This window comes from Lucilia cuprina, chromosome 3 (assembly GCF_022045245.1).
Source record: "Lucilia cuprina isolate Lc7/37 chromosome 3, ASM2204524v1, whole genome shotgun sequence".
NCBI lineage: Eukaryota > Metazoa > Arthropoda > Insecta > Diptera > Calliphoridae > Lucilia > Lucilia cuprina.
The window spans coordinates 31,943,534-31,959,866 of NC_060951.1; the positions used below are offsets into that span (position 1 = coordinate 31,943,534).

General features: G+C 30.7%; 1 protein-coding gene across 1 annotated transcript in view; it reads right to left on the reverse strand.

Moving 5' to 3' along the window:
* Window positions 1-16,333, reverse strand: part of LOC111684316 (E3 ubiquitin-protein ligase lubel) — an 80,593-nt gene that overhangs the window by 3,451 nt on the left and 60,809 nt on the right. The window contains exons 2-6 of the mRNA XM_046946123.1: window positions 5,512-6,646; window positions 5,235-5,445; window positions 4,560-5,173; window positions 3,193-3,362; window positions 1,523-1,675 (exon numbers count right to left, since the gene is read on the reverse strand). Coding sequence (XP_046802079.1) covers window positions 1,523-1,675; window positions 3,193-3,362; window positions 4,560-5,173; window positions 5,235-5,445; window positions 5,512-6,646 — 2,283 coding nt within the window. The remainder of the gene's footprint in view (window positions 1-1,522; window positions 1,676-3,192; window positions 3,363-4,559; window positions 5,174-5,234; window positions 5,446-5,511; window positions 6,647-16,333) is intronic.

Consider the following 16,333-nt stretch of genomic DNA (forward strand, 5'->3'; position numbering starts at 1 on the left):
ACTAGACTATAGACTAGACTATAGACTATAGACTAGACTATAGACTAGACTATAGACTAGACTATAGACTAGACTATAGACTAGACTATACACTAGACTATAGACTAGTAAGTAAGTTAGTTAGTTAGTTAGTTAGTTAGTTAGTTAGTTAGTTAGCTAGTTAGTTAGTTAGTTGGTTAGTTGGTTGGTTAGTTGGTTGGTTGGTTAGTTGGTTGGTTAGTTAGTTAGTTAGTTAGTTAGTTAGTTAGTTAGTTAGTTAGTTAGTTAGTTAGTTAGTTAGTTAGTTAGTTAGTTAGTTAATTAATTAGTTAGTTAGTTGGCTAGATAATTTGTTAGTTAGTTCATTTGTTAGGATGTTAGCCAATAGTCTCTTTTTTATCAATTTCGAATTCAGATCCTGCAAAGAGATTTGGATTTAGCGGAGCAGGGTACCCAATCGCAACCCAGTAACACTCTTACACTGAAAACAGTGTCATGTCTAAGGTCTGGATAGAAAAACGTGCTAAATACGTACTGGTATATATAATTCGTTTACAGATCCTCAGGATTTAAATTTATATAGTTTTGCAAAAACAATACACTTATACAAATTTTAACAGTCATTAACGTCAATTTGGTTTTCAAACCGAATTGCAACTAAAATTGGATTTAAGGTTTAATAAATTTAAGCGTTGTACAATTGGACATAAACAAATTAAAAATGTAATGGAATTTTTTAATGGTTGAACTACATATTAGCGGTTAAAAAATAAAACAATTAATATAATAAAATACAAAACCAAAAGAAAGAAAAGGTTTAACGGTCTTTTATTACATAATTTAGAAGATAATTAATTAAATTTATAACATTATTTATGTGAACACGTATGTGTGATGTGAAAATAATAAACATTTTTATTTAACACCATTTAATCGTTACATTTTTTTACACATTTACTCACTTACTCATCATTTATTCATTCATTAAAATTTCTTTTTTATTACTTTTTCTTTAAAACGAAAAGAAAAAAAAATTGTATACAAATCATTAAAAAAAATAAAAAGTGTAACATTCAGATAATGATTGAAATAATAATGATGATGATCGTGATAATGATACATTATGCAATACGTACATTAATTTGTAAATTAAAATCATAAAAATTGTTACAATTATATTGCATAAAAGAAGACTTGCTAGTCAGCAGTAGCTAGACAAACACTTGCTGCACGCTTATTAAAAAAAAACCACAAAAAAAAAACGAAAAGAAAAGAAATGTACAAAATTATACAATAAAATAATATTTAATACTAAGTAATAGTATGTCCAATGGACACATGTGTATGTATGTACAATGTATTTAATATGACTCTGTATGTTGTTAGCATATCAAAATTTTGTTCAATGGTTATTATCAGATATCAATGATTTGTCTTGTGTTCATTTACGCCTCGGTTTTACTACTAATACCGTTGGTTTTGCTATCACTTTATGATTGCCTCGCTTTTGGAGTTTTTTTTGTTATTGTTATTTTATACATACCTTCGCTTTTAAGGCGTAATAATCAACGGGTACTTTACGACGTTTTTGCAAAGCAAACTGTTCATCACGTTCGTTGAGACGCTGCTGTAAAATGCGTACGGTTTCGTGACATGTAGCGAGTTCACGTTCATGGGCAGTCTGTAGGGTTTTTAACTGTGTACGAAATGAGAAAAGTGTTAAAATAGTGTACATATATCGATTTAAGAGAAATTATTTTATAATTGATCATCAAAATGTAAAAAAGAGTATTTAAATTACTTCTAACAACGATGCAGTGAATTTGAAATTAATAGTGACTAGACTGGACTATAGACTATACTATAGACTAGACTATAGACTAGATTATAGACTAGACTATAGACTAGACTATAGACCAGACTATAGACTAGACAATAGACTAGACTATAAAATAGACTTTAGACTAGAGTATATACTAAACTATAGACCAGACTATAGAAAAGACTATATACTAGACTATAGACTACACTATAGACCAGACTATAGACTAGACTATAGACCAGACTATAGACTAGACTATAGACTAGACTATAAACTGGACTATAAACTGGATTATAGACTGGACTATAGAATAGACTATAGACTGGACTATAGAATAGAATAGAGACTAAACTATAGACTAATCTATAGACTAGACTATAGACTAGACCATAGACTAGACCATAGAATAGGCTTTAGACTAGATTATAAGCTAGACTATAAGCTAGACTATACGCTAGACAATAGGCTAGACTATAGACTAGATTATAGACTAGGCTATAGACTGGACTATAAGCTAGGTTATAGACTAGACTGTAGGATAGACTATATAATAGGTTATATGTTAGACTATAGGATAAACTATAGAAGAGACTATAGACTAGACTATTGGCTAGACTATAGAATAGAGTATAGGCTAGACTATACCCCAGACGGTAGACTAGACTATACACTAGACTATATACTAGACTATAGACATGACTATATACTAAACTATAGACTCGGTTATATACTAGATTGTAGACTAGATTATAGACTACATTATGGACTAGACTAAACTTTAGACCAGACTACAATATAGACTAAACTGTAGACAAGACAGTAGACCAGACTACACCGTAGACTACGTCCCGCGACAATTGGATCTCCGCTCCGGAACGACCCGATTCTCAATCGGCCAAAGATTGTCAACTCAGCAACAACTGTATCTACCGGAAGTTGTTTTCCTTAGGGAAGAACATTCAGTTACAGCCAACCTGTTACAACAACACTATAGACTAGAATAAATACTAGACTGAATTATATACTAGACTATTGTCTGTTTAATATATTTACGAATTTACGAAGAATAGTCTATTGACTAGTCTTTGGGGATGCCTTTAGACAAGCCTATGGATTACTTTGAGGATTTGTCTATGAGTTAGTCTTTTGAATAGTTTACTGACTAATTTATAGACTTGACATATTGACTACTCTATGAACTACTTATAAAGTTCCGATAAATTTTATAGTCTAGTTAAGATAACTTAAACAAATTTCTATAGTATTAATATAGCTATTATTTGGTTCATTGTTTCATAAATTGTCACAAAAGACCTCAGATCAGATTAATCGGATTTTATATCGATATGAATTCTTCCAATTTGGATAGAATACTAAAAATTAATACTTACATCTTGTAAACGTTTTTCATGCAATGACTTGTAATCGGCTTCTAATAGTTTGTATTTATTTTGAGCCTCCTTCAGAGCTTGAGATTCTGTGCTAGCCGGCATATGTTCTACATTATATTTAGAAGAGCTGCTAGATGCGGCAGTGCTGTGACTTCTTTCATATTTGAAAGCTAAAGGAAGAGAAATAAAAATTACTTTAATAAAAAACACAAGAGAAGATCACAAACTTTTAACAAAATGCTTTACACCTCACAATTAACAAAATACAATTAATCATTTAATAACAAATTTAAAACAAAAGAAATCTTATAGCAACAAGTTCGTTGAACGTAAAAACAAAATGTTAATTTTAAAACAGCGCCAGAGTTAAGGCCCCCTTTTGAGAGTTTTGATTGATTTTTATAAAATTTAAAAATTAGAAAAGTTTACATAATTTCCAATAAGATTCACTTAAAAAAATCTTATTAAAAAATTTAACATTTATGGTTATTTATTATTAATTTTTATAGTTTTTTTTAAATATGTTTTTGATTTGGTAAAGTAATTAATTAAAATCCCAATTTGTTATAAAAAAACACACATTTTAAATTATATTTTTTATTTCTTTGAAATCTTGTGTAAAACTTTCGCTTTCAGTTTTTATCTTTTTTTCAAATTTAATCCGAGAAAGAAAGAAGAAATGGTTACAAAGAGAAATGTATGTTGCTTATTAGTCTTTTTTTTGTGTTATGGAGGTTCGGATTAAAATGTTATGTCATTTTCCATCAGAAGTTGTTAAACATGGTTTAGTTTTAGTGTTTTTACGCCCGGAGCGTATTAAATTAAGAGATTTTCGGTTTTTTGTTTTATATTGTATGATGTATGAGTTTTTAAAACAAAAATCGTTTTTTATGATCTAGGCTATTATATGTTTGTGGATTATAGTGAATGAAATAGTTATAGGGTTAATTGGAAAATTGAATATAATATTGTTAAAAAAACATTACTCTTAGGCAATATTTCAATAAAGGTTTTGAACTAGAACTGAACTAGAACTGAACTAGAACTGAACTAGAACTGAACTAGAACTGAACTAGAACTGAACTAGAACTGAACTAGAACTGAACTAGAACTGAACTAGAACTGAACTAGAACTGAACTAGAACTGAACTAGAACAGAACTAGAACTAAACTAGAACTAGAACTGAACTAGAACTGAACTAGAACTGAATTAGAACTGAACTAGAACTGAACTAGAACTAAACTATAACTGAACTGGAACTGAAGTAGAACAAGAACTGATAGGTGAAGCAATTCTTAAAGATATTAACGCACTAATTACTGTTTAACTAAATTATATTTAAAAAATCTTTCCATTTCGTACTTACCTTCTTTTTCCTTTTGTATCTTTCTTATTGTCTTTTTACACTCATCCAGCTCACGTGTCAAACGCTGTAAAGCTTTATTCTTAATAGCCAAATCTACACGCATACCACGTATAGTAGCCAAGAGATGAGCATCTTCTTTAGCGCTGGCAGCAGCCTGTGCTGCCGATAAGGAAATAGTAGAATCTGATTGTGAAATTGGTAATTTAGAAGCTACAGCAGAGGTCAAAGAACTGGCCGTAGCCATGGGTTTACGTATACCACTCTGTTTTGAATTTGGTCGTGAATTGTTCGGTGTCGAGTTGGCAGTACTACTAGTACTGGAACTGGCCGAATGTTGACTAGAAGTTCCAATAGTATTGGTACCACTTTCTCGAGTAGCCGAAATAGTTTGTGTACTAATCGTTTTACGATTGTGGGTGCGTGAATGTTTCGGTTCTGCGGCTAGAACTAAGGGAGCTGGGGCGGGAGCAGGAACTGGTATAGGGATTATATAGGGTTCTTCGGTTTGTGTGCAATTGTTGTAGTACCGTTCAGCTTTTTTAGAAACGAAATAATCCAAAGTGCGTACTTGTGACTCAATTTTTTCATTAAGTTTGGTATTAATTTCCTGGAGACTGTGGACAGAGGTTTAAGTTAATTTAGTTATTAAAGAGGGGAAGTAAGTTAAACAATTACCTTAAAACTTGTGTTTCTAAATCGGCTATATGTGTCTCATATTTAGCTTGTACCGAATTAAAACGTGCTTGTACATTGGCAAGTATTTGTTGAGCTTTTAAGTCTTGTTCTTTGGCATCTGATTCTAATTGAGCTATGCGCTGTTCCAATAACTTACGACTTCCATGATTCTCTTGATCATTGTGCGAACCACCCCCGGCTTTGGAAGCCACTAGGAAATGAAATGTTGCCTCGCGATTAAAAAATAGTCATGTGATAAGGGTTACCAAAAACTTACCTATTAAAGCTGACACCGAATCTGGATGTTTGCGCATTAATATCCTTTCCATTTCCCTACATTGCCTCTGCAAGTCTTGTATAGTTTTAGCATCACGCTCCTTTTGCTCTTGAGCTCGTTTCTTTTCAGCTCTTGTTTCTTCTAATTCATTTTGCAAAACCATCTGCAAATCCAAAGCCTCATCACGATCATGACGTGCTGCCTGCAGTTCGGTTCTTAAAACATTTGCACATTCATTGAGATGTTGGACATCTAGCTTTAACATCTCCGATTCCTCCTGCAGCTGAGTATTACTCTCTCTTAGTTTACGATGCAATTGCGAGACCGTATCATGTTGTATACGAAATGATTCTAAACGTTCTTCTGTATCTTTAAGACGCTCTTGCAATTGTTCGATTTCCTGCTTAAGAGCATGTTCGCGTGTTATGGATATCATGGAATTGTGTGTATCAATGGGGGACGTGAGTGTGGAGACAACATGTATGGGCGAAGAATTGACTGATTTGTCACAGTACGTACGTGTTGTCGTACCAATGCCAATTGATTTAACTGTTGGAGGTGAGGTTGGTTGTGGTGTGACAGCGCTATGAGTGGGGGTTATGGTGCTGGCGGTAGTAGTAGTGATCATATAGGTTTGGCTGCTAACACCACTATCGGGTGTAGTCATCGATGATCGGCGCCCAAGATAACTACCGGAATTACAGCGTTCGGGTGGTGCATTGTTTGCCAAACGTAAAAGTGGACTTGCCAAAAGATTGGGTGATGAGACAGTTTGATTTTGTGCGATTTGTAGCGGTTGTTGCTGTTGTTGCTTCAATATTGAGGTATTATTGCTGTTATTTGTCATAGCAACATCACAACTGGGACGTCTACCAAGTCCATAGTCATGTTGTTGATGTTGCACTAAATTCGTACGTGCTGAGATTATTGATGACAACGATGAGTATGTGGAATTTGACAAATTAATTGAATCATTAGTAGCTAATGCCAATGTTAAGATTTCATTTCTCGCAACTTTATTATAATCATCATCATCATCATTATGAACACCATCGACCACATCGTCATCATCTTCTTCATCGTTATCATGCACAATTAACTCTATGGTTTCCATTGCCTCGGTAATCTCTTCAATCTGTATAATGAAAGGAAATTATACAAATCATACATTAGCAGAATATTAGATATTTTCTGAAAATTATAAGCGATGAAAAAAAGACTCCCTGTAAACTATGTACCAAACAAATTGGAATGCATTACATGTTGAACATTCAAATGAAAGTGTTTTTCTTGTATTTGTTCGATATTTTCACGCCTTTAAAGTCTATTTATTCTATTGTTTGTCTCATCATTTACTTCATTTGTATATTATTATTGAATTGAATTCAATTCGTATAATATTCAATACAATTCAAATGTGTTTTATTGTTTAGACAATTGTCTATATAGATTGTTGTTCGAACCATTTGTTTGGGTACTTCCACAGCTTCTTTATGCTCTTTATTGGTTATTTGTAAATACAATATTCAATATATTTCTTTACTTAGTTTCGAATTTTGTTTCATTTTTACAGTAATTGTTATTTTGTCAATATATCGAAACGCTCTAAATTCAAAAAGTGCTAACTCAATATTGGGCCAAAGTGCGTTTTGAATGGAAAATAATTGCTCAACTCATTCTTTTTGTCTGTTATTAATTTGGGACCAAATTATAAACATTGATGCTTTTTATATTCTATACCACAAATGATTCTGAACCACTAATCGGTTCAGAATCATTTTCTAAGTCCGCCCGTCCGTCCGTCTGTCTGTCTGTCCTTGTAAATGTAAACTTTGTAATCAAACTACATGGTACAATTTTGAAGATAATTCAATGAAATTTGGTTCATGATCTTCTATTGCCCCAGGGACGAAGCCTATTGAAATTGGTTAAGATCGGTCCATTGTTTCAAACTACAGGTCGCAATTTTGGAGATAATTCAATGAAATTGGGCACATGATCTTCTATTGTACCGTAGACGAAAAAATGGTTTACATCGGTCCATTATTTCACTTAGCCCCCAAATAACTGAACCCGCCGAATTTGGCTTTTAAGATCATAATTATGTTTAATATACTCATATCTCTACAAAAAGCTGCAAAATCAAGTTTTATACTAGACTTGATGACCCTCACGAGTTCTATAATAATAGGACCTCATATGACCCTAGCCCCTATGAAAAGCCCTTATCAAAATTTCACTTAAATGTCCACAATTTTATTCAACAATAAAAGGCTTATGTATGTATATATGAAGCAAGGAACAATTCAATTTAAATGACAATTAAATAACTTTTTATTTTTATAAAAGGTGTAGGGTATTATATGGTCGTCATCGACCGACTATAATTTTAAACTTGTTGTACATGTTCATGTTATTTTGATGAACTCAAATTAAAATATTCTTCTTCGAACAAAACATGCTAAATTAAAAAAATCCCAAAAAAGTAAAATGTATTAATTTGAATATAATTATAAATTAGTAAGATTATTTTAAAAACAAAACAACTTACTCAACAACTTCTTAGTAAGCATAGTAGTATACTTATTTTACTCCCTATTTGTAAGCGAGCGTACTAACCTCCAATGACATCATCGTGTTAAAATTTTGAGTTAAAATGCTAAAGAGGAAGTAGTGAAAAGAGTTTTTTTTAGAATTTTAACTTATTACTTTTCAATTTAAGTTTTTCATGGGTATGTATATCTATTTTGGAAAAATACAGTGTTTTTCTGAGTTAGCACTTTTTGAATATAGTGACGATATACATACATATGTAGATATTTCGTTTGTAAAATGTATATTGTAATACTTTCGCTTTCATTTTGCATGTAGGTACATACACATATATTTATTTAAGACATTTTTTAACAGATACGTGAGTATATTTCGGGGTTTCATGAAATTCTCTAGAACTCATATGCAAATTTTAAATTAATCCTGCAGGCATTTTTGTTATTGCATGCACTCATGATATTTTCAAATAACTAATGAAAATATGACTCAGAACTTTAAGAAAATTTAATTGTGGCTTTCTGATTTAGATTAGCTTAATACTTAAAAATATATATTCTGAACTCTCGTTTAAATAGACTAAATACAAATGTGCTTGCCTGACGTTCCCAGATTTCAGATCGACCTTAATTTTTTCGTCTATATACTTCCTCAATGCTACATTAGCAATCTATTTTATCATGCTATTTAGAATGGATTTGAAATACATAAGTATAAATCAATGTTTTCCCAAAAAACTGTTGATATTAACTGGGGTTGGGCCTAGCAACTTATTGTTTATTTATTACTAAGTGATATATGAAATAACTACATTACCTACAACACTCACTATCAACATGTAATCTCTGACTATTGTATTCCAATTGTGGAATATCTGACATCAAATTCAACCATACTACTGAACTGAATTTACATTATGATACATTTGAATGATTGAAATACGATCTTATTTAATAAGACAAGATATTGTTTCCTTTTTATAGAAGCGCATTCAGGTTCTCCTGGTATGTAGAGAGTAAATTGCAAAACATATCCGGACAAAAAAGAGTTTTTAAGACATTCATTTCATCACACAGAACTCTTATTCACATTCATGAGAACATTTATACGACTCATTAATAAGGATATGTATGTGGGTGGAATGCGGACGCGTGTATTTGTGATATCAACTCCTTCTCAAAAATATGTAGTTTTTACACTTTATATGGTCTTATTATGTTTAACAAAAACACTATGTGTATTCCAAAGGGACCTCACCAATAGATAGAACATGATTCTATTTAATGACTCCCGTAGTACTGTGTAATATAGGTGTTGTGGTCAAACTGCGAGTCAAATTACACCAAGAAGTCATATGAATCATTCAGTCAGACAGACTAGATGTATTCACCAAGGTGAGGGTTGTTTACCAAGATAAAATATCCTAGTTGAGGTTAGGTTGTTAAAGTCCATTGACCGACTCACTTGGATCCTAATGGTTTCGTTGTGTTACTCTAAAACTGACTCCCGTAGTATTGTGTAATATAAGGTGTTGTGGTCAAACTGCGAGTCAAATTACTCCAAGATAACATATCCTAGTTGAGGTTATTTTGTTGAAGCAGTCGCCCTATTGACCGACCCACTTGAGTCCTAATGGTTTCGTTACTCTAAAACGGATATTGCAAAATAAACCCATTTATAGGACATTACATGTCCGTTTAACATACCGTTTAACCATAAAGAGTCACGAATGAATGATTCTATCACATACATATGTATTGATGTTCATATTAGAGAGAGCCGCAAGTTCATGTAGTATTGGGCTGCCTAGTTTTGACATTTGTCAAGGCAGGTCAGAGACATAGAATGTGTTTCACTGTTTTCTCTTCTTCTACATTTTGGCAACTAGTGCTATAGTCATTGTATGGAATATATAGTGTTTTTGCATTGTACAGCGCCCTGTCAGTATGGCTACAAGTACACGTAGTCTCATCCCATCGAACATTTATTCCTTTGATCATTATAGAGGGGCTTGAGGTCATTCTTAATGTTAAATAAATTTCAAGCTGGATGAGAGAATCTACCATGAAAGTGGAGCGCCAATGTCATAGATTAAAAAATAAGGGAAATAGACTAAATACCCGAAAACGAATGCCCTCTTCAAGCGGAGATCTAAGTTGTAAACTGTAGAAGTTCTAGTGAGACAGTTAGGTACCAACATACCTTAAGGAAAGGATTCATATCAAGATCTAAATAGAAGAGCCATTACAGGGTGATCTTAAATATGATCCGATATTCTATTAAGAAATCCTGCTACCCGAGCAAAAAATATTGCTTCCTCGAAATCATAATTGTAGGGCAGAGGGCAATTGTTACTGCTTGTACTTGTTATGATATTATTACATGGCGCTTCCTCACATAGAGGCTCCGCTTAAGGAATCCAAAATGTTCACATGTATTTATGTGATTTCACTAAATTAATATCATTTTCCAATACTAATGATTAATCGGAAGAGACTTGATATACATCTGTTACTATTAACATCTCATAGCCCAAATATGGCTTTAACAAAACCATACTTTTGCAAGTAATCTCACATTACTCAAGAGCTAGAGACTATAGAGCATATTATTTGACATTATCCTAGAATACAAAATCTGAATAGATTCTACGATGATTTGGGTTTAAGGTACGCTATCTGCAAGGCTTTATTGGCAAACGTATCCCGGGCTTTTAATGATAGATTTTGTTTCTTATTATTATTTCTCCCATCACTTTTGCTTCTGGATTTGAATCTGGAGTAATCTAGAATTGTCTTTGGTCCATTGTTTTGTTTAATTTCCTTTAATTATTTTCCTTCTCCCTTTCCTACATTTTCTGATACCCTACCACCAAATTACCAAAAGAAGATTAGTTTTATACCAATCCTTGGTTACATTTTGAGCGTATCCAATCTCCTTAGATATTTTATGCTCTCACCTAAATATAATTTAAACTAAATTTTAATATTACATATTTTAAGTTGAAATTGTGCTCAGACCATTTTCAACGCATGCTTAATAGCTTTTCTTTATAAAGCTAAAAATGTTAATGTTTTTAATTCTACCTTCTAAAATTTATAACTTTTACAAAACAATCTCTTAAGCAGCACTTAAAGCTAGTTCATTTATAAAAATGCATTTAAATAAATGCTTTTATCCTCTTAGACCAATGTTTTTCTTTTAGAAAAAAAGGCCATAAAATTTTAAAAGTAGAAAGTATTTGCACATTTCACTCTTCTAGTATTAATTGTTTATAATTTAGTTTTTAGAAGGAGACTCAAAATTAATTAATTTCAATTTTAGTGTTTTCTTTTATTATTATTTATTTTGAAATTATATTCAAAATAGAAACAATCACTTTTTTTAAGACTTAGAAAACTTTCCATAAGAGTGAGTGAGTGTGTGTGCAGTGAGTGAAATTGTCCTTAACACAATTTAAATGTGAAATTTTTGTTATTTATTTTTTTATATTCAACCAATAAAGACTTTCAATTATTTTCGCTATAAAAATAATATAAAAAAAATAAATTGCAAAACAATAAGATGAAGTTCAATTAGTTGTTTTTTTTTTTTGTTTTTATAGACGTCAATAAAAACAGTTATTTGCAAATACTTGTAGCAACAATAACAACAGTAACAACTATAAATAAAAAGCCACAAAAAAAAAAACACACTTGTATTTATTTAAACAATTCTTTAACAGAAATTTCAATATCAACTAAATCGAAAAAATAAGTTGGTTGGTAAATTTAAGAAGGATTATAAACGACTGGGCATTACCCTAAATATTTCTTTTTCAATCGGTATTTGAAATTTACTATCATAATACTACTCCAGACTTTAATCTGGGCTAAATAATGTTTATATGGAATTATTTATATTTTAAACTACAGTGTAGACTTTAGTTTAAATCAAAGTCTGGACTATAGTGTAGACTATAATCTAGCTAATAGTCAGGAATTTTTGAAACAATAGTGAGGACTATAGTATAGATTATAATTTTGACTATAGCCTATGCTATGGAAAATAATCAGACTATAGTATAGACTATAGTCTGGACTATAGTATAGACTATAGTCTGGACTATAGTATAGACCATAGTCTGGACTATAGTATAGACTATAGTCTGGACTATAGTATAGACTATAGTCTGGACTATAGTATAGACTATAGTCTGGACTATAGTATAGACTATAGTCTGGACTATAGTATAGACTTTTGTCTGGACTATAGTATAGACTATAGTCTGGACTATAGTATAGTATATTATCTATTATCTATACTATAGTCTGGAATATAGTAAAGACTATAGTCTGGACTATAGTAAAGACTATAGACTGGACTATAGTAAAGACTATAGACTGGACTATAGTCTGGACTAGTATGGACTATAGTCTGGACTAGCATAGACTATAGTCTGGATTATAGTATAGACTTTTAAACTATAGCGCATAAAACTACTTTTGTACAAATAAATGGTCTAACCAACAGTATCCAATTTCATTTTTGGACCATAAGGTCACTTGCAATTTCTATTAATTACTTGTTTACTATTGGCAAGTGGTATTTTTATCTTTTTGGTTTCTTACTTTTCATATTACTCATACTGTGTGTTTAGTATGGAATAGCCTCTGGCTGGGTGCTGTATAATGGTGCTTGGGCTTACACACGCTTAAATTTGAATAGATTTAGCTGTTGTTTTTTTATATTGCCATTGCTTTTCTGCTACATTTAATAATTGTCGATGTAAAAATCTACCAATTACCCCATACATACAGAAGAATATATATGCTTTAAGCTGATTTTTTTTATTTCTGTAGACTGTGAATGTATTTACTCTTAAAATGAGTACTATACACGTACAATAACAAATAAGGCGACAGTATAAGATAATAATATACTACATATAGCAATTGTAACTACTGTTGCTATTTTATTACTATATTTATCTCTGTAGACTACACTTGATCATTCTTAGACAGTTAGTTTCGAGTGTGGGGGTTATTTGAAACGGTACTCATCCAATAATCATGATCAGAGGATTCGTAAGAAAGTAAACAATGATACTTGTATATAGTACATGTTAGGGTAAATTTACTTATAGGTATTTTATTGACCGAAAAATGTTATTAAAAAATTATAGATTTGACAGTTAACGATTTGAGTGTTAGTCTGAAAAAAAATTCAGGCTAACACTTAAAATTAGTTTTTATGTTATTTCTACTGTTTATAAATTATAGTTTGACTAAAGTATAGACTATGATTTAACTATAGTTAAGGTATTAGACTTTAGTTAAGACTTAAGTTTATAGATCATAATTTTATTATAGCTTGACTATAAATTGACTTTCTTTAGTATTAATAGAATTTCTGACAATTTAGACCAGAATTAAGACTATAGTTTTACTATATATTTGCTATAGATTAGATCTTAGTTTTACTGTAGTTAAAGTTATAGTTTGACTATATTTAGCTTTTAGACTACACTTTATGTAATATAAAGTGATTGACTGTAGTATAAACTGAAATTGATTTTTTTTTGTATAAAAAAATGCTTAAACAATTACATTATAGAATAGTTAGTCTATAGTTAAGACTATAGATTAAACGACAGTTTATACTTTGGTTAAGACTATAATAAGTATATGCTATTGAGTTCAGATAAGAGTTAAGACTATAATTTGTCTAAAGTTTAAAATATAATCGGGTTATAGTTTAGATTTTGTATTTTCTATAATTTAGGCAATATTTAGATTCTATTTTGACTAGAGTTAAGATTTTAGATGAGATATTTCAAGAAGACTATAAATAGACTATACGTTGGACCAGAGCTTTAACAATAGGTTGTCTTAAGGTAAACAATAATCAGGCTAAGGTTTGATTTGACCTTCACTGTAGTTTAGTTTATAATTAAGATTATGGGTTATTTAAAGTTCTGACTGCAGTGTAGAATTTTGCTTAGACTATTGTTTGATCTGAGTTAGAACTATATTTAAGACTAAGACTATAATCTGGCATAGTTTACTCTGAAGTTAGAACTATAAGTAGGTTACAGTTAAGAATTTAGATTGGATATTGGATTTCAGAAATTTCCTGTTATATATCACACATTTCTAATTATATTTCAGAAATTTCCATTTGTATTTCAGAATTTTAATAATAATTTCAGAAATTTAAATTAGTTACTTAGGCAGTTAGTTAATTGGTTAGTTAGTTGGTTAATTAGTTAGTTAGGCAGGTTGTTAGTTAGTCAGTCAGTCAGTCAGTTAGTTAGTTAGTTAGTTATTTAGTTCGTTAGTGCGTTAGTTCGATAGTTCGTTAGTTAGTTAGTGAGTTAGTAGTTAGTTAGGTAGTTAGTTAGTTCGTTAGTTAGTTAGTTAGTGACCTCTGAACTATTCATGATTGCTTCCTAATAAGATATTTACAAACATTCTTCAAATTTTTGATATTTTATACTGCTTCTACCCACTACTCCGTCTAATCCCTTCTCTTTTAATAAACACAAAACGATCACAAACTTCAGAAAAGAGGATGATCAATTTTAAACACAACAAGATTTTCTTCATTACATTTTAATGCCATTATGACAATAAAGCTCATAGGAAACACTTTAATGGCCACAAATTTACATGTGCATGAGTAAGAAGTCATTTCTTTACATGGATTTTATTTAATTTCAGTTCAAATAATAGAAATGAAAATAAATAACAAACAATTTTATGGTTTAAAAACTTTAATGATGCATCAAGGCAAAAGAAATGCAACAAAAAAAGCGGCAGGCAGGCAGCACACAAGATCATGGTAAAATGAAGAAAAATAAAAAAACTGTAAACCAACTAACCCACAGACCAACTAAAATAACAACTAACGATCATTGTAAGCAGGCTTTAAAAAAATTGTACAGATTGACAAAGAGAGGAAGTGGTAGAGAAGGATTCCAAACAAGTTGAACGCAAAAAAAAAATTTACTAACTTTAGTTTAAAACTTATTTAAATACTTCCACAGTTTCTTTGATATACAGGTTGAAGTAAGAGGAAGTGTTAGTGCAAGAGTAAAAGCGATCGTAGCTGATCTTAATAAGAATTATAACATTCAACTACTTAACTAGCATCTGTTGCTGAAAAACTCTATAAATTTTAGAAAAAAAATATATACCTGTACTAGTCTAAGTATGTATTGTTAGTGGTAGATGCTGCCGCCTTTTCGAGGTACATATCACTTTTCATTGAAAGTGACAGCAGCCACTTTCGGCATTTACATAAATTTTGTATTTATGTTTTTTTTTTTGTTCAAAATTCAAAACAAAAAACTACGTTTTTTTAAAGTTAGTTTAGTATTAGTTTGTTTTATGACAAGTTTTCAGAAAAATGGAAAGTGGTTTTGGTTTGGTAACTTAACATGTTTACTACCAAATTATTTGTTGTTATTTTTTTCTATTTCAGTATTTAAGTTATTTTTTGCTACATGCATATTAAAACGAGATGCGATGCGTTATTGAGACCGGCAGTGAAATAAAAATGGTAGCCAAATTATAATTTATATGAGAAACTGTTTATAATCTTATCATTAAGACATAAAAAATCACAATTATTTAAATTCCTTAATAAAAGAAATTTTGTGTAGGCAAAATTTTATACTCGAAATATTTATATTTAAATAATTTTACAATTAATGTGTGATTTTTATTTATTTTACATATTTAATTTCTAAGTAGTAATAAGTTGTGTTTAATGATCAAGTGATTTTTGTATAAATTAAAATGATCAATCACTTCTAAAGATGACAAATACTCGAGAACAAATTCATTGCTAGTCTATAGTTCAGTTTATATAGTCTATAGATCAGTGTACAGTCAGGATCACATCAGTTTATAGATACGATTGTAGATCAGTTTGTAAAGATGGCATTTTCAATATATAGATTATTCTATAGACAAGACTATAGGTCAAACTATAGTAAACACTATTTATTAAATTGTAGTCAAGATATATTGATATATTGTTTAGAATATGGTTACAACTATAGATTAATCCTTGTTTATTGACCTAGTCAATATTTTTAACCATAGATCAGTCTATAGTCAATACTATATATTAGTCTATAGTCAAAACTATAGATCAGTCTATAGTCAAAACTATAGCTGCTACGGATTCACCGAGGAGATCAATTTATAGTCAAGACTACATATCAATCTATTGTCAAGACTATAGATCAATCTATAGTCAAGACTATAGACCAATCTATAGCAAA